We start from the raw sequence: 18384 nt of genomic DNA on the forward strand, positions 1-18384 counted from the left end.
GGTCAACTTGGGAGTAAGGCCAGACAATGAATGGCCCCTCCTAGAGGAAATAAAAGCGAAAGGGGAGTGGAGTTTGCAGGAGACAATTAGTTCACTTAATTCTTTCGTGACTTTCCGAGACTCCTTGCCAAGTTTTGAAGATATCTGCCTGGCAGCTCTCCAAGACAGATAAGGTCCATGACTGTAAATCCTCCCTGGAAAGACTTTGATGGATGTGAATGAGCAGAATTCAGAGTCAATTAATAAAAGGGTTTTTTGTCGGGACAAGGAGGCTGCTTCATGCTCTTGGGAAGCCTCGGTCAGAACAACATTTTCCTTTTCCTCTCTGCCCTCAGCCCTTTGCCGAGATCGCCCACCTGACCGATGTGCAGGAAGGCATTATCGTCCGCTGCATTCAGCGCCTGGATGAAACCTGTCGCGAGATGCGCAACGCTGCCCGGGTGACGGGGGAGCCGACCCTGCACGCAAAGATGGAAGCCGCCTCCAACATGATCAAGAGAGACATTGTCTTTGCTGCTAGCCTCTACACCCAGTGAGAGGGACATGCTGGCTGGACTGTGGATCCATTTGGCCATCCTGGGAAGTTCTCACTCCATTATTCTGACCTCTAAGAGGTTTTGCAATGCATCTGCAGAGATAAACAATAAAAATATGTCCTTGTCCCAGACAAGGAAAGTTGGTCGCCTATGTTCATGTAGTAAAGCCGGGATCCACAACCTGTGGGACACAGCCCCACTAGTGGGCCCTGATGGTGTTTGCAACTGGGACATGGAAATGGCTGGCGAGCGCACATCCTTGTGTGAGCAAAGGATCGAGTGCATGCTCGCGCACTCCATTTGCGTGAACAGCAGGCATATGTAATTGTTGCCGCGCGCCATACTTGCCTGCCAGCCCCTTGCACAAACAACCGCATCCCCTCCCACTGGTCTGCAAAGCCAGAAACATTGGGGAACTCTGTAGTAAAGGATATGGCCCTACTATTAGGGAACTGGAGGCTAAAACATGTAAAGAACAGTTGCAGGAACTGGGTATGTCTAGTTTAATGAAAAGAAGGACTAGGGGTGACATGATAGCAGTGTTCCAATATCTCAGGGGTTGCCACAAAGAAGAGGGAGTCAAACTATTCTCCAAAGCACCTGAGGGCAGAACAAGAAGCGATGGGTGGAAACTAATCAAGGAGAGAAGCAACCTAGAACTAAGGAGAAATTTCATGACAGCTAGAACATTTAATTAGTGGAATGACTTGCTTCCAGAAGTTGTGAATGCTCTAACCCTAACCCTAACCCTTCCAACTCTGTTATTCTATTCTATCCTAATCAAGGAGAGAAGCAACTTAGAACTAAGGAGAAATTTCCTGATAGTGTGAACAAACAACCAGTGTAATAACTTGCCTCCAGAAGTTGTGAATGCTCCAACACTGGAAGTTTTTAAGAAGAGATTGGATAACTATTTGCCTGAAATGGTGTAGGGTTTCCTGCTTTATCAGGGGGTTGGACTAGAAGACCTCCAGGGTCCCTTCCGACTCTTATTCTATTCTATTTTATTTCACAGGCAACACAACTAAGCATCAACTCTTTTTCTTTCTGGCTGCTACCTGCATTTATCCACCTTTCACCTCCGAACTCCTCCCCGTCTTCAATTTGCACATTTTCTCACAGCCTCCCCCACCCCCCAAATTCCACAGTTCTTGCACTGACACAAAATATACTATGCGCAAATATAAAAGGGCAGGGGGCTTTTAATTTAACCCCTCCATCCCACAATCTCCTACAGAACCAATTTGAGCATTCAACCAAGCATTGCAAGACTGACTAAACAGAGATTCACTGGAGTCCCAGAATGATCTGAAGATCTTTTTAGAGAAATGCTGAGGCCACCTTGAGATTTATCTGTGTCACCTTACTAAGAACCATTTGCACCACTCAGGTGACTCTCAGGACACAAATAAACCTCCAGGTGGCCTCAGCGTCTCTCTCAACAGAATGCAAATGACCAGCTGTCTGCAAGGAATATAAAGCCTTCCATTCTCCACCATCCTGTCAGAGCTAAAGAAGCTTCTTGGATGAGAAGCGAAACATCTTCAAAAGAAAAAACAAGAAAGTCCAGGTGCCTCCTGAAAAAGCACCTTTGGGACTGATCCAATTCATACATTATGTTAAATAGGATCCAATTATGGATAGCAGAATACTAAAGATAATGTGTGTCCCAAATTACCCACATCTGGCTGAGACACATCCAGAGCTCATCCATTCTCTCTTAAAGGTAAGGGTAAAGGTTCCCATCACACATATGTGCTAGTCATTCCCGACTCTAGGGGGCGGTGCTCATCTCTGTTTCAAAGCCGAAGAGCCAGCACTGTCCAAAGACATCTCTGTGGTCATGTGGCCGGCATAACTAAACGGCAAAGACGTGCTTTCGAACTGCTAGGTTGGCCGAAGCTGGGACAAGTAACGGGAGCTCACTCCATTACACGGCGCTAGAGATTCGAACCACTAAACTGCCGACCTTCTGATTGACAAGCTCAGCGTCTTAGCCACCGAGTCCCTCAAACCATCTTACTTGACTTCAAATATGCTTCAGTCAACAAAAGGACACTCTTAGTACATGACAATTTTGCTCCCTCCTTTATTGTTTGTAAACCACAGATGAAATGAGAAAAAACATGAAGCAGAAGCATATAGGAAACAATGCACGAGCGGGTGGTTTTTTTCCTTCCTTTGTTGTCACAGCAGTGCCATCATTCTGTCTTCCCGTTCTCCAAGGAGCAGGTAACTGGCTTCTTGGTGTGTGTTTTCTGTCCATCACCCACCTTGGCCCGCACAATGCAGCTGCTTCTAGATCCGAAAACCATCTTAGCCTGCAGTGCATCAGTCTGGAAGTCACGGTGTGGGTGGCTTCTCCGCACTCAGAGCTTCCACATACCAGTCAGGCAGGACACAGTATTGCGAATCCTGATGCACCGTGAAGGAAACCGGGTGTCCTGGGTTCCAGGCAAAGAGATGGACCAACCTGGAAGAGAGGAAAGAAGCAGCAAAGTTTTGAGATCGGGGCAGCAAACGTTCAGTGTCCTGAGAAATAATTCCCACCGTCCATCACCAGGGTGGCAGAACCTAGAATTGCTGGTCCCTCTCTCTTTTAATGATCATCTTTGGACACCTCACTGATGTTGCTGACCTCTTCTATCGTGTTTCCTTGAAAATAGGACCTAGCCCCAAAATAAGCCCTAGCCTGATTTTTTTAAAGTGTGTGCCTAATATAAGCCCTACCCCCCCAAAAAATAAGCCCTAGTGAAGGTTTTGCACACAGGAGGCTGCAAGCGTGTGCAGCAGGGGTGAAATTCAGCAGGTTCTGACAGGTTCTGGAGAACTGGTACCAGAACTTTTGAGTCGTTTGGAGAACCGGCAAATACCACCTCTGGCTGGCCTCAGAGTGGGGAGGGAATGGTGATTTTGCAGTATCCTTCCCCTTGAATGGGGAGGGAATGGAGATTTTGCAGTATCTTTCCCCTGCCACGCCCAGCAAGCCACACCCACAGAACTGGTAGTAAAAAACTTCACCACTGGCATGCGAGCCAACAGTGTCAGCAGGTAGAGGCAGCGGGGAGGCACACAATCTGGATGCACTGCAGGAGCCACAGGAAAGCCGAGACTGGGCTGGAGCGGGCAGGCGGCCACAGGAGGCTTGTCTTCTCATCTCTCGTCTTGCCTGCATGGCGCGTTGAGATCGACTGCCTTCCACCTCTGTCTGCGGCATGGACAGGGAAACAACTCATCTGCGCTGTGCGGGCTGCACAGCCCCTGAGTGCGCCAAGGGACCTGTAGGTTGCAACTGCTGTCGGATACTGTCTATCTGCGTGTGCTTGCTGCCTCGTATGCACGCTGGGGGATGGCGCACCCAGATGGGCTAATCATCCTGAAATCATGTTTCCCCAACATAAGTTCTATTTTGGATTCCCCCAAAATATAAGATTGGGTCTTATTTTCAGGGAAACACGATAGCATCCCTTGTCATTGGCCACACCAATTGTGGTTGCGAGGAGTTGCCGTTTAGCAACTTCCAGGGGTCCTCAGGCTCCATTTTTTTGTTCTAGTCAACTGCTGAAAGAACATGGCTTCCTGCCAGGTATGTCAAAATTACTACTCACTGTAGTGGATTGGGAAAGAATTTGGAACACAAATTATAAACTAACATGATCAGCAGCACTTAAAGAAAATATATACAAAATGTTTTATCGTTGGCATTTATCACCAACAAGATTGGCTAAAATGTACCCAAACATGAAGCCGACCTACTGGAAGTGTAAAAAAGTACAAGGGACTTATTATCACATATGGTGGACCTGCCCGGAAACACAAAAATATTGGAGAAAAATTTGGAAATAGGTGCAAGAAATTACAGGAGAACAGATAAAATATAAACCCGAAATCTTTCTACTGGGAATAATCAAAGGGAAATATACAAAGAAAATTAAGTACATATTAACAAATCTGCTAACTACAGCTAGAATAGCATTTGCCCAATGCTCGAAACAAAATAATACCTCCTCGGATGAATTAGTGATAAAAAAAAAACACCTTTGGATTGTGCAGAGATGGACAAATTAACACTGAAATTAAAAGATAAAGAAGAGTCAGAATATTATGAAATTTGGAACAATTGGTACAAATGGCAGCAAAACAAGAATAAAATTAATTAAGCCAAAAAACAATATATATAAATATATATATAGAAAGGTGTGTAAATATAGAAGCGAAATATATATATATATATATATATATATATATATATATATATATATATGTATGTATGTATGTATGTATGTATGTATGTATGTATGTATGTATGTATGTATGTATGTATGTATGTACAGGTATGATGACATAACAATGTTGATGTAATGACTGTAAGGTGTTGTAGAAGGGAAAAAATAAGAAAAAAAATCTGCTAAAATTACTACTCACTTTGGATTGTCTTCCGTCACCACTGTCTTCAAAAAGGCTAGAAAAGCAGCACAGAAATTCATACAGACAGCTGGCTTCCAACAGCCTTGATCCTCCTGTCGGAGTAGGGAAGAAATTGTAACTTAGAAACAATCCAGTCAGGGCTTTGGTTTGGAGGCATATATGCAACCAAACACATATCTCTTTTCGTTTCCAGCGCTTAAAAGAAGTAATCTTGCTGGTAGCCAAGATTCATCTGTTCTGTGAATTAATGATCTTTCGTTGGTCAGGAGAGCAATGGTAGTTTCTGTTTAGACCAGCCTTGGCAACTTGGAAGAGGTGTGGACTTCAACTCCCAGCATTCCCCAGCCAGCTGGAGAATTCTGGGAGTTGAAGTCCACACATTCTAATGTCGCTCAGATTGAGAAACACCGGTTTAGACCATCAAGGAAGCTTCAAGTAACCCACTTCATAAGAAAGAGAGACACTTTTAACTCTTAGATCTATGGATAAAATTGGAGGAGGAGGAGGACAGCTTGAAAAGAAAAGTGCGGGAGAAAAACCGTATGCTCTACTCCTGCCTCAGGCATGAAAACTGACTGATGTCAACTCATAAAGCATTTGCGTGTCTGTTATCATGGTGAGGACAGGGGGGAGCACATTCCACGTATGCTTTCGGCTATAGCCGGATCTCAGATTACTACAGCAGGCTTGTGAGGCGTGCACCTCATTGGAGAATGTGATTTATGACACAGACTGAGGGGAGGGAAGAAACGGGCAAAGTTCAGCCATAATTTAAATGAGGTCAGATCTGACTGCAATGGGGTATTGCCGAATTGATGTTCCTAATAAATGACTGGATTTCTTTCGAAACTTGGCTCGAGGCTCATGCATTAATTACGGCATCTTTCGGAAACCTGGCAACTGCGTGACTTTAGATCAGTCTCTGTCAGCCCAAACCGACCTCACAGGATTGTTGTTATGGGGAAAATAGGACAACAAAGTTTTAGGTATGTTTGCTGCCTTGAGTTTATAAAAAAATAATAATGAAGATGGGATGTGAATAAAATGGACCAAATGGGGGAACCAAACTAGAGGTGGCTGCTAGATTTATGACAGAGTCCCACTCCCCTCCTCCTCTGCTCTTTATCTTTTTGGTTATCTGTTCTGACCCCCCTTCTCCGTCCAGGAATGAAAGCCAAAAGCCATGTAACTCAAAAGGTTTCTTTTAATCAGTCCCGGCTCTTGCTGGCTGCGAGCCCAAAATAAACAAAGATAATAGCTCTGGCAAAAGTCCTATAACTCATAACAAAATGCAAACCCAGCTTCTCTTATCTCAAAACCACTTATCCAAGTTGGCTTCTCTCGAGTTGTGAACGCGAACAAGAACCATCACTAGAACAGGAACGGAACATTGACTTCTGCACCAGGGCGTGGCACCAGCAGTCTCTTTATACTCAGGCGAGGATCCCAATGAGCAACAGCTGCTCGCAATCATCTCCTGTAGTTCCTCCTTTGTCCTTTATGCTGAGTAGACCTAAGCCTACATGCATCCTGATACAACTCCCAAATGCTTTCAGGAGCATTCCCTTTGATCCAATGCTCTGCCGCCACCTGGTGGCCAACCAGTCTCTCCTCACCCTGCTCGGTCCTCCACCCTGTCCAAGGTCCTCCACCTCCTCCAAGGCCAACTCATCAGCCCCCTTGCTGTCGGAGTCTGGCGACAGCTCTAACAGCTCCTACCGGGCCACAACAGTTATCATATTTATTCTTGTTGTACTTCCTTTGTCATTGCTTGATTTATTGTTGGACAGCAAGGCAATCAAACCGGTCAGTCCTAGAGATCATCAACCCTGCCTGCTCTTTAGAAGGCCAGATCCTGAAGAGGAAACTCAAATACTTTGGCCAACTAATGAGAAGGAAAGACTCACTGGAGAAGAGCCTCATGCTGGGAAAGATGGAGGGCAAAAGAAGAAGGGGACGACAGAGAATGAGGTGGCTGGATAGAGTCACTGAAGCAGTAGGTGTGAGCTTAAATGGACTCCGGAGGATGGTAGAGGACAGGAAGGCCTGGAGGAACATTGTCCATGGGGTCGTGATGGGTCGGACATGACTTCGCAACTAACAACAACAACAAATTTATGGTTCTATTATGTTGCTTCTCTTTACACGCCTTTTCATTTTTCTTCCTTTTTTACTATTGGAAGCCGCACAGAGCAGCCCCATGGCAAGGTAGGCAACAAAGAAACTTAAAATAATAAAAATAAGGAGAGAAGGGAGGAGGAATGACAAGGAATAAAGTCCAATAAGAACACAACATGACAAAACCCAATGATCTATCCAGAATTCTTAAGATTTTTAGTAGAATCAATGACGGGTTGCAGCATTGATACGTATTTGTTCAGCGACCATTGTAAAAATAGTTATAAAATTGAGTCAGGTCACACAAGGTACCTCAACTTATGATTACAATAACTTATAACTTCTGGTCCCAAGTGTATGCAGGTAGTCTTAGAATTACGACTACAGTTGAGCCCAGAATTGATGTTGCTAAGTGAGAAATTGGTTAAGGGAGTTTTGCCCCATTTTATGACATTCCTTGCCACATTGGTTAAGTGAATCCCTGCAGTTGTTAAATTAGTAACCCGGTTGTTAAGTGAATCTGGCTTCCCCACTTGTCAGGAGGCCTCAAAAAGATGATCCCATGACCCTGGGACACAGCAAATGTGTGTCCCGTTGTCAAGCATCCGAATGCAAATCATGTCACCATGGCAATGCTGCAACGGTCGTTAAGTGTGAAACATGGTCATTAAGCCACTTTTTTCAGTGCCGTTGCAACTTTGAACGGTCACTAAATACAATAATACAATACAATAGCAGAGTTGGAAGGGACCTTGGAGGTCTTCTAGTCCAACCCCCTCCCTAGGCAGGACACCCAATACCATTTCAGACAGATGGCTATCCAATATCTTCTTAAAGACTTCCAGTGTTGGGGCATTCACAACTTCTGGAGGGAAGCTGTTCCACTGATTAATTGGTCTAACTGTCAGGAAATTTCTCCTCAGTTCTAAGTTGCTTCTCTCCTTGATTAGTTTCCACTCGTTGCTTCTTGTTCTGCCCTCAGGTGCCTTGGAGAATAGCTTGACTCCCTCTTCTTTGTGGCAACCCCTGAGATATTGGAACACTGCTATCATGTTTCCCCTAGTCCTTCTTTCTATTAAACGAGACATACCCAGTTCCTGCAACAGTTCTTCCTATGTTTTAGCCTCCAGTCGCCTAATCATCTTTGTTGCTCTTCTCTGCACTCTTTCTAGAGTCTCTGCATCTTTTCTACATCATGGCGACCAAAACTGAATGCAGTGTTCCAAGTGGGGCCTTACCAAGTGGGGCCTTACCTTACCAAATGAACTGTTGTAAGTCGAGGACTCCCTGTATATCGGGCAACTCTGTAATCCAGGGGTGTGCAAGACATGTAAACAAAAGCAGCCTGGCTTTCACCGTGTGGCTGCAACCATCTAGGTATTTTGGATCCTGTGGAGGGTTCCCCTCAGGGATGAAATCCATTTACCTTGGCTACTAGTTCGGGAGCAATGTGAGTGTATGCAGCGCATGCTTCGCTCCGCCACTTCTGTGCCTGCAGAGTACCTTGTGCATATGCGCAGTACCTCCTGCACAGAGCGTCAAAAAGGTAAGGTAACGAATAGCAGGGGAGGGGGGGAGGAATCCACTGGGCCGTGCAATTTATATTAGCTAGAAAGCAGGAAATCCTGCTTTCTAGCGAATATAGATCGCATGTCCACAGCTGATTGTCAGAAAAAACATTTTGCCCCAACTGGTTTCATTAATTTTACTACTAGTTCAGGTGAACCGGTAGCATTTTTACTATTGGTTCAGGCGAACCGGTCCAAACTGGTAGCATTTCACCCTTGGTTTCCTAGTGGAGATGCCAAAGGGCCTGGCATTTCCCAAGATTAAACTTACCCGGATGAGTTGGAATATTTTCATAGTCTCAAAAGTTTCCAGACCCACGATGGAGCCATCGGGCCCGCGATACCCTGCCACAATCCGGGACACCCCGGGAAGAAAAGACTGGGCCCACCACTTGATAACCTTGTGCCTGAAAAGAAAAGAAGGCCGATGACTGCCATGAACGTAAACCGGCATTTAAGTGAACCTCCATCCAGTAAGCTAGGAAATGCTTTGCTTCCTGGGGAAATAAGCAAAAAGATCGATTCATCATGATTTGATTTGGAGAAAATAAACCCAGAATTTGGAACTGCGGCCTGTTGTTGGCTCACTTGTTGTTGGCATTGACTGTCATCCAGAGATATTGACTTACAGATGCTCCTCAAATGTACAGCTACAATTGAGCCCCAAATCTATGGTGTTTTGTAAGACATTGGTTTAAGTGGGGTTTGCCTCATTTTACAACCTTGCTTACCCCAGTTGTTAAACGAACCGCTGCACCTGTTTAGTTAATAACACGGCTAAGTGAAACAGCCTCTTCCCCATTGACTTTGCTTGTCAGAAGACCACCACCCACCCCCCCCCGGGACACTGCAACCGTCATAAATATGAAACAGTTGCCAAGCATCTGAATTTTGATCACGTGACCATAGAAATTATGAGTCACCTTTTTTCAGTGCCACTGTAACTTTGAACAGTCACTAAATGAACTGTTGTAGGCGTGTTGGGCCGTTTTTCGCCCTCCAAGGGTTCAGGAAAGTCTCCGGAGGGAGAAAAATGGCCCAAAGGACAACCTGGAAGTCTGTTCCCAAAATTCAGTTTGCGTGTTGGGCCATTTTTCAACCTCCCCAGGCTTCAGGAGGCTTCCCTGAAGCCTGGGTAGGGCGAAAAACAGCCCCCCATAAGTTCAGGAACACACCCGACACGAGTGACATCAAGGTGGCCATGCCTACCCTAGCTACGCCTCCTCCCTCCGCAGTCAAACACAACCCTGATGCAGCCCTCAATACAATCGAGTTTTGACACCCCTGCTGTAGATGTTTTCACTATCTCTGGGTTTATTGCAGAAGATTTGAGCCGCATAGAACTTTTATTTTCACTGGCAGTAGTCCATTCGCTTCCTTGTGGTTGCCAAACTGAAACTCTGGACTTTGCCTCTGTTTTCCTAGGCTGGCCACTTTGGTGCTAATTCCCACTTTCTTCCCCCACCAGCCTAGGAGCCAGCTGAGAAAGGGATGGCTGTGTGACAGGTCTAGCTGGGGAGTAAAAGAATGGGGACAGGCGCAAGCATCAAGAAGGAAACACAATTTTGACTCCTCCTTCCTCACCGGTAGAAACTTTTCCTCTGAGCAGAGTTGTGCATGACTTTGCTAGTCTTCAGCTCCACGTAGCAACTAGGTGGCTGCGGCGAAGGGCTCCGGGGATCGGTGCAATCTACCTCTCCAGAGAAGAGAAGTGAGTGATTTCCCAGGCGGGACCGAATCACTGTGCAGAAAGCTTCATTTGTGTTCACTACTCCGGTTGGATCAGGAATCCCATCGGGAGTATCTGAAGGAGAATGAGAAGGTTGTTTACTTCCTGGAAGTTACCTCAGGTCATTCCTTCAAGAAGCTTTTGCAGGCAATCGTCCGCTCACTACTGCAATTGGAACTGGAATTTCTGTCATAAGATTAAGCGAGACGTGATTTTAGAACCCTTTTTATGATGGCCGTTAAACAAATCATCATGGTTATTAAGTGAACCCCATGGTCATATGTGCAAACCCATTCTTGTATATAGTTTTTGCTGGAAACTTGGGGAAAAAAACTTGCAAAACAGGATCACATGATCACAAGGCATTATCAGTCGTAAATGTGAGCCAGAAGCCAAATGCCCAAATTGTGTGAACATAGGGTTGGTAGGACGGCCATAAGTGCAAGGACCAATCATAAGTGTGAAGACCGGACTGTAATTGGTCTGACTAACAAACCCAACAAAAGCAGGCACTTTCAGGAACTCTGAAATCCCAAAAGCAAAACTTTATTGAGTACATCATTTTGGCACTGCAGAAAGCAAAACTTTTCCCGCTCAGTGCTGCATAGTTAAAGAATAGCTTTGTCCCCCTCCTCCCATTGGACAAGCCACATTGTCCAATTATGAATTGCTCTTTTGTTTTGAGAACGGTTCGTGTCTTGGCCGACATCTGCAGAAGTGTCCTTGGTGGGTGCATGGTTGAAGTCTGGAACCTCCACATTCCATCTTCCTCTGCCCTTCTCCCCCCCCCCCCCCAAGTTCTTTGGCAAGGCGAAAAGCGATAACATTCACAGGAAGCATAAGCGAATTCAATCTTGACACAGGCTTTTACAGCCGCTATTGTGACTTTGAACCATCATTAAATAGATGGCTACAAGTCAAGGACTGCCTGTAGCGTCAAATAAACATTACATTGCATCACTGCAGCCCTTCAGTCAATCGTTGGCTGGATTAATTGATTAACATCCATTTCCACAAAAAGTGTCCAACAGTTTCTCCTAGATTCCCCCCCCCCCCCGAGTTTGGCTACCACCGACAAACACGGCTCTCTTCCTACATTGCCTGCATCATAAGAGCCAAGGTGGCGCAGTGGTTAGAATGCAGTACTACAGGCTACTTCTGCTGACTGCTAGCAGTTTGCCAGAGCGAATCCCACCAGGCTCCTGGTTGACTCAGCCTTCCATCCCTCCGAGGGGGGTAAAAGGACCCAGATTGTTGGGAGCAATAGGCTGACTTTGTAAACCGCTTAGAGGGGGCTGTAAAAGCACTACGAAGTGGTATATAAGTCTAATTGCTTTTGCTATTATTCCCAGTAATTCAAACACTCTGAAACAGTTAGCAGTCACAAACTCAGTTAAAGCAACTGGAGGGGGGGGGGGGGGATTAAGCATTGTCCCTAAAGACCTGGCTTTCAATTCACTAATGGGCGCTCTCCAAAGACCTTACCGGCGCACAAATACTGCTCAAATTTATATCCCATATACATGAGCTCCTTCAGCATTTCCGAGCGCTGCTCCCGTTCTCTGCGGGCAGCCTCCGTTTCAAACTCGCTAATGTACAAGGTCCCACGGAACAGAGTGACCGCCAGCAACCATCCCTCCCGGTTCTCGTACGGGGTGGTGAGCACTTTGGTGAGATGCCCCCGCCAAGTCACAAAGTCGGCATTCAGGAGCTTTCTGCAGGGGGGGGGGAGGGAGGGAGAGGGAGAAAGAGAAAAGAGAAAGAAGAAGAAAAGAAAAAGGAAGAGGAGAGAGAAAGTGAAAAGAGAAGAAAAGGAAAAAAGAAAAAAGAAAAAGAAAAAAAAGAGGAGGAAAAGAGAAAGAAGAAAAGAAGAAGAAAAAGGAAGAGGAGAAAGAGAGAAAGGGAAAAGAGAAAGGGAAAGGAAAAGAGAATGACAAAAGAAAAAGAAAAGAAAAGAAAGCAGAGAGAAAGAGAAAAGAGAAAGGAAAAGGAAAACAGAAAGGAAAAAAGAAAAAGGAAGAGGAGAAAATGGGAGAGAAAGAAAAAAGGAAAAGAAAAAAAGAAAAAGAAAAGAAAAAGGAAGAGGAGAAAGAGAAAGAGAAAAGAGAAAGGAAAAGGAAAACAGAAAGAAAAAAGGAAAAAAGAAAAAGGAAGATGAGAAAGTGGGAGAGAAAGAGAAAAGAAAGAAAAAGAAAAGAAAAAGGAAGTGGAGAAAGAGAAAATAAAAAGGAAAAGAGAAAGAAAAAAGAAAAGGAAGAGGAAGAGGAGAAAGAGAAAGGAAAAAGAAAAGAGAAAGAAAAAAGAAGAAAAGAAAAAGAGGAAAAAGAGAGAAAGAAAAGATAAAGGAAAAGGAAAAGAGAAAGAAGAAAAGAAAAGAAAGTGGAGAAAGAAAGAGAAAGAAAAAAGAGGAAAAAAGACAAAAGGAAGAGGAGAAAGAGAGAGAAAAAGAGAAATTATGAATAACCAACCCCAAAAAAATTAGATCTGTCTAAATCCCAGTAGAGTCAAAGCAAGTAACTATTTTTCAATATGCCTTCGAGTCAGTGTTCACCTCTAATGATTGCCCAGACTACTCCCTACAGTTTCCTTGGCAAGATTTGAGAAATAGTTTGCCCTTGGCTTCTTCTTCATAGGATGGAGAGAGAGAGAGGACTGGCCCAAGGTGACCTACCCTGTTTCCCCAAAAATAAGATCTCCCCAGAGAATAAGCCCAATCAGGCTTTTGAACGCATGTGCTAAAATAAGTCCTCCTCAAAAATAAGCCATCCCTGAAAATATTGCAACACAGCAGTAGCCATGAGGTGCCCACGTTCGCCGCCTCCTACACCTCAAAAATAATAAGACCTCCCCAAAAATAAGGCACTATCCTTGTGTTCAAATCATGTCAACCTACAGTACAGCAACTGCTTACAAGTAGTCCTCAACTTACAGCCACAACTTGGATCAGAACTTCCCATTGCCAAGCAATAGGGTCCTTAAGTGAGTTGTCCTTGGTTTTTTCAAATTTTTTTGCTGTGGTCCTTAAGTGAGTCGCCCGATATTTAATCAAATCGGGCTCTCCCTCCCCCATTAGCTTTGCTTATTATTGCCACGTCATAAAGGCAACCCTTGTGAATTCATGCCAGTTGCCAGGGGGGGATACTGCAATGGTTGGTTGTAAGCGTGGACTAATCATGAATCATCTTTTTCAGCGCCTCTGTAATTTCAAACGGTCACTCAATGAATGGTCGTAAGTCAAGAACTACCGTGTTTCCCTGGAAATTAAAACCTACCCCAAAAATAAGACCTACCTTTATTTTTTACATTCACAATATAAGCCCTACCCCTAAAATAAACCCTAGTTAAGATCCCGCCCACTCCATTGCACCTGATTGCATGGGGTGGGATGAGGCGCACAGGTAAAAATCAAGCTAAGATGGGGATGGGGGAGATGCGTATCTTCGGACTGTTGCAGGCCTTGCACACCCCGATGCTTGCCTCACCTTGCCATCCCACTTCTTCTGTGGCTGCTTGCTGCCACTTGTGCGCATTGCCCCCTGTCTCCATTTTACTGTCAAGAGGCCTTCAGGAAAGGCCTCTGCAGCTGTTAAGAGTTCCAAATTGACGCATGCAGTGCCCACGGCCCCCGTTTTGCAGGGTATGTTCATAGACTGGAATAGACATGGCAACAGATCAGCCAATGGGGACTGTTTGGATGGACATGGTGACCGGTCAGTCAATGGGGACTGTTTGGAAACTGAAACAGTATTTGCTGTGTGAGCAACAAGGAGACAGCAAGGAGCCTGGGCGTGGCTTAGCTCTGTAGCTTTGAATCTGTGCTGAGGTCAAAAACTAGTCTGCTGGTCTAAACTGAAACTGAAACTGATTGTTCTCTGCTCTGCCTATTTGCTACCACGTTGGAAAACCTGCTTTTGGTATTGCATATTTACTTCATATGTTATATTATATATAAAAAAGAAGTGAATGAATCCTGCTGAATCAGTTACCTGTGTGTGCTTTCTGGATTTAATTGCTGCAACAAACTCGGACACATTTTGCTGTCAGAGGCACCATCACAGCTCGTTTCTCAGCTGCAGAGGTCTTTCCTGAAGGCCTCTGACAGCAAAATGGAGGCCAGAGGTGCCACACGCAAGCGGTGGTAAGAGGCTGCAGGAGAAGTGGGCCAGCAGCGGCCACACCAGCTCCTGCTGAGCGGTGCTGTCGGTGCTGCCAGTGGAAGACATTCCTCGAAAATACGACCTGGTGCCTTTTTTGGTGGCAAAAAATATATATTTTGGGGGAAACATGGTACCCGTACCAGAAGACACTTTCAGCCTTGATTAAAACACTCTCTGGCCAGCCCTCCCACTATCTCTTTCTCACCCTTTGTCCTCAGTCTGTAACTGCTTCTGGTTCTGCACAATCCATTGAAGCAGATGCTCCAGGCCTTCACGGACGCTGTCATCTCGCTGCACGTAGCGGTCACGGTAGCCATCGCGCAAGTCAAATCCAGGGGTGGGGCCTTCGGAAGGGGGCGGAGCATAGTAGCGCAGCTGACGAGCATCTCCATGGAAGCACCGCTTAGCATCTAGGGAAAAGCATCCCATTTCAGCCGGCCGCCGGTAAAAGGGAAAAGGGGCGTCGTACAGAGAGGGAGCAACCGGCAAAGTAAGGGGCGCCTTGGAATCGCTCCTCGGATGCTTGACTTTGGATCCATCCTTGTGATCCGCTTGGCTGAAAGACCTGGAACTGGCTGTGTGCTTCATAAGGGTTTTGTGTCTAATAACAAAAGGAATGAGCGTGAAACTTCTGCCTTCAGAATATACACCTGAGAAATTGCCCTCGCTGAGTGCTCCTCTGGGATTAAGGCTAAAATGGAAAAGGTCTGTCACAATTCTCAGCCATCCAGGTCATGGTTGTCCCAAAGGTGCATTTTTTTAGGAGGCAACTGGGCTTTCTTGTTTTTTCTTGGAAGACGTTTTGCTTCTCATCGAAGGAGCCAGAGCTGAAGAAGCTTCTTGGATGAGAAGCGAAATGTCTTCCAAGAAAAAACAAGAATGTCCAGTTGCCCCCTTTAAAAAAAAGCACCTTTGGGATGGCTAAGATGGAAATGAATTTATAAAACTCTAACCCGATATTTGACGTTACATGTAGTCCTCGACGTACGACGCACTTCATTTAGTGATCGTTCAAAGTGACAACGGCACAGGAAAAAGTGACTTGTGACCGTTTTTTACACTTAGCAATAGCAATAGCAGTTAGACTTATATACCGCTTCATAGGGCTTTCAGCCCTCTCTAAGCAGTTTACAGAGTCAGCATATTGCCCCCAACAACAATCCGGGTCCTCGGAAGGATGGAAGGCTGAGTCAACCCTGAGCCGGTGAGATTTGAACAGCTGAACTGCAGAACTGCAGTCAGCGGAAGTAGCCTGCAGTGCTGCATTTAACCACTGAGCCACCTCAACTTACAACGGTTGCAGCATCCTCATGGCCACGTGATCAAAATTCAGGGGCTTAGTAACTGACTCATATTTATGATAGCTGCAGTGTGTGTGTGAGAGAGAGAGAGTGAGAGAGAGAGTGAGAGAGAGTGAGAGTGAGTGTGTGAGAGTGAGTGAGTGAGTGAGTGAGTGAGTGAGTGAGAGAGAGAGAGAGAGAGAGAGAGAGAGAGAGAGAGAGAGAGAGAGAGAGAGAGAGAGAGAGAGAGAGAGAGAGAGAGAGAGAGAGAGAGAGAGAGAGAGAGAGAGAGAATCTTTTGCTACCTTTCGACAAGTAAAAGTCAATGGGGAAGCCAGATTCACTTAACAACCAGGTTACTAACTTAACACTGCAGCGATTCCTTTAACAACTGTGGCAAGCAAGGTCATAAAGTGGGGCAAAATTCACTTAGCAAATGTCTCACTTAGCAACTGGAATGATGTGCTCCATTGTGGTCGTAAATCGAGGACTACCTGTAAAACAAAGAACTCCCCCAAAGTCCTGGCTCCTAATCTCCACCCCCCTCCCCACGAGATCTTAGGAGCTGACCTCTGCCCTTTGCCCTCTTGACCTGGCCTTGGATTCCTATAGCGACCATCAGAAACAAGGGACATCTCAATGGAGCCTTCCCTGTGCCTTCTTCCGAGTTCCCCGCTTACCTGCCGAGCGCCGAATTTCCCGTTTACCTGCCGAGTGCCTACAGCCACGTAGGGGATCGTACGCCTAACGTTAAACCACCACCCAAGCCCAGTCGGAGTGGATGGTTTTCTGATTAAAAAAACGAAGTCCAGTTTCGCTTCTTTGCTCTAAGTTGCATCATCAAAGGGCGCCAGTTAGCAGAGGAAGCCCTGTCTTTCCTTCTCCCCCCACCCTCCGCCCCCCGCTTTCCTTCAGAGTGGTGCTATTTAAACTTAAGGCCACTAGATGGCACGCGAAGCCTGCTTTCTCCTCCTTCAGGCGCCTTTAAGGTTTCCTGTAGTTCCTCAATCTCGGCCCCTTTAAAACGCGTGGACCTCGAGTCACAACATTTCCCAGCCGGCATGGGGAGTGGAATTCTGGGAGTTGTAGTTTATGTTTCTTAAAAAGCCAAGGTTGAGAAACACTAGTTACTAGACCTTCCTAATTCGATGGCTTTTGCTTCTGCAACCCCAGCCTGGGGATAATGTAAGGTGACCAGATTTTAACATTTGTAAAGAGGGACACCATTGACCGGGGGAGGGGGGGGGCGTTGTTGATTTAAAAATTTTAAAAAATCGGGATAAGTGGTTAGAAAAGATCCTTCTGCCTTAATTAACCCAGCTAATTGTTGCAAGCACAAAAGTATGCTGTTAGATGTCTGGTCACCTTAAGATAATGCAGTGGTGAAATTCAAATTTTTTTACTACCAGTTCTGTGGGCATGGTTTGGTGGGTGTGACAGGGGAAGGATACTGCAAAATCTCCATTCCCTCCCCATTCCAGGGGAAGGTTACTGTAAGATCTCCATTCCCTCCCCACTCCAGGGGAAAGATACTGCAAAATCTTCATTCCCTCCCCATTCCAGGGGAAGGATACTGCAAAATCCCCATTCCCTCCCCATTTCAGGGGAAAGATACTGCAAAATCTCCATTCCCTCCCCATTCCAGGGGAAGGATACTGCAAAATCCCCATTCCCTCCCCATTTCAGGGGAAGGATACTGTAAAATCTCAATTCCCTTCCCATTCCAGGGGAAGGATACTGCAAAATCTCCATTCCCTCCCCACTCCAGGGGAAGGATACTGCAAAATCTCCATTCCCACCCCACTCTGGGGCCAGTGAGAGGTGGTATTTGCCATTTCTCCGAACTACTCAAATTTTCCGTTACCGGTTCTCCAGAACCTGCTGAATTTCACCCCTGGGATAATGGGCATTGTAGTGTGAGCTATTTGGAGGACATGGGGAAGGTATTTTAGGCAGATTCCCATGGAGCCTGTCCTGATCCTTTTTGGAAGGTGTTGAAAATTGTATTCATGTCAATGCAGTTAATCATTGGGAATGATGGTTAGAGTATTATTAAATTTATATGATTTTTTTTGAATTACTATTTTGTATTAATTACTGTTTTGTATTTTGTTTTTATGCTAATTCAATGGTATAAGTTAGATTGGGAAGTTGAAAAATCATTTTGGAAGAATGAAATATTTTTAGAAGCTGTCCATCGGGAGGATCAAGTGAGTCAGACAGAGTTGCTTCCCCTTCATTTAAAAAACATAAACCTTTTTTAAAAATCTGAATGAGTTGGTTTTTCATATGCAATAAACCTAAACCTCACATGAATATTTTGGTTAAAAACAGAGATGTTTCAAAATACAAGAAAGTGGTGGCCATCCATGCTTTTCAAAGTCAGTCATTTGTGGAAAAGAAAAAAAAACTTTCTCTTGTTTCAGATGTGGTCCCTTCCAGCCTGCAAGACTGTTGGTCAGGCTGCTCAGAAGAAAGAGAGTCTTCTACTGATACTAGACAGCATTAGACTGCTGCCACTGGAGACCCATTTAAGCAGTGTTGCTTAGCATTGAGGTCTCTCTAGAG

At 45.3% G+C, this 18384-nt stretch overlaps 2 protein-coding genes across 2 annotated transcripts in view; one reads left to right on the top strand and one right to left on the bottom strand.

Moving 5' to 3' along the window:
* The window catches only part of SKIC2 (SKI2 subunit of superkiller complex), a 51913-nt gene extending 51099 nt beyond the window's left edge, over window positions 1-814 (top strand). The window contains exon 29 of the mRNA XM_087708454.1: window positions 336-814. Within this exon, the coding sequence (XP_087564580.1) occupies window positions 336-536 (201 nt within the window). The 3' untranslated portion in view covers window positions 537-814. The remainder of the gene's footprint in view (window positions 1-335) is intronic.
* A 1795-nt stretch (window positions 815-2609) lies between these two features.
* Window positions 2610-16694, bottom strand: DXO (decapping exoribonuclease). Its single transcript, XM_087708455.1, has 7 exons — window positions 16497-16694; window positions 14742-15137; window positions 11865-12094; window positions 10235-10454; window positions 8922-9057; window positions 4962-5056; window positions 2610-3009 (listed from the first exon to the last, which is right to left on the bottom strand). The coding sequence occupies exons 2-7, from the start codon at window positions 15122-15124 to the stop codon at window positions 2880-2882; spliced, it is 1194 nt and encodes a 397-aa protein (XP_087564581.1). The 5' UTR covers window positions 15125-15137; window positions 16497-16694; the 3' UTR covers window positions 2610-2879.
* Between the last annotated feature and the right edge of the window lie 1690 nt (window positions 16695-18384).

Source organism: Thamnophis sirtalis, unplaced genomic scaffold, assembly GCF_051295495.1.
Source record: "Thamnophis sirtalis isolate CommonGarterSnake01/CBP01778 unplaced genomic scaffold, rThaSir2_p1.2 scaffold_3, whole genome shotgun sequence".
In the NCBI taxonomy this organism is placed as follows: Eukaryota; Metazoa; Chordata; class Lepidosauria; order Squamata; family Natricidae; genus Thamnophis; species Thamnophis sirtalis.

Excerpts from the sequence above, each read along its gene's own strand:
- DXO (XM_087708455.1), bottom strand. The coding sequence starts at position 15,124 with ATGAAGCACACAGCCAGTTCCAGGTCTTTCAGCCAAGCGGATCACAAG. Across the intron at positions 12,095-14,741 it reads TTACAGACTGAGGACAAAGG|AAAGCTCCTGAATGCCGACT; the intron begins GTGAGAAAGAGA and ends CCCCCCCTGCAG. Across the intron at positions 10,455-11,864 it reads TGAGCAGTATTTGTGCGCCG|ATACTCCCGATGGGATTCCT; the intron begins GTAAGGTCTTTG and ends ATTCTCCTTCAG.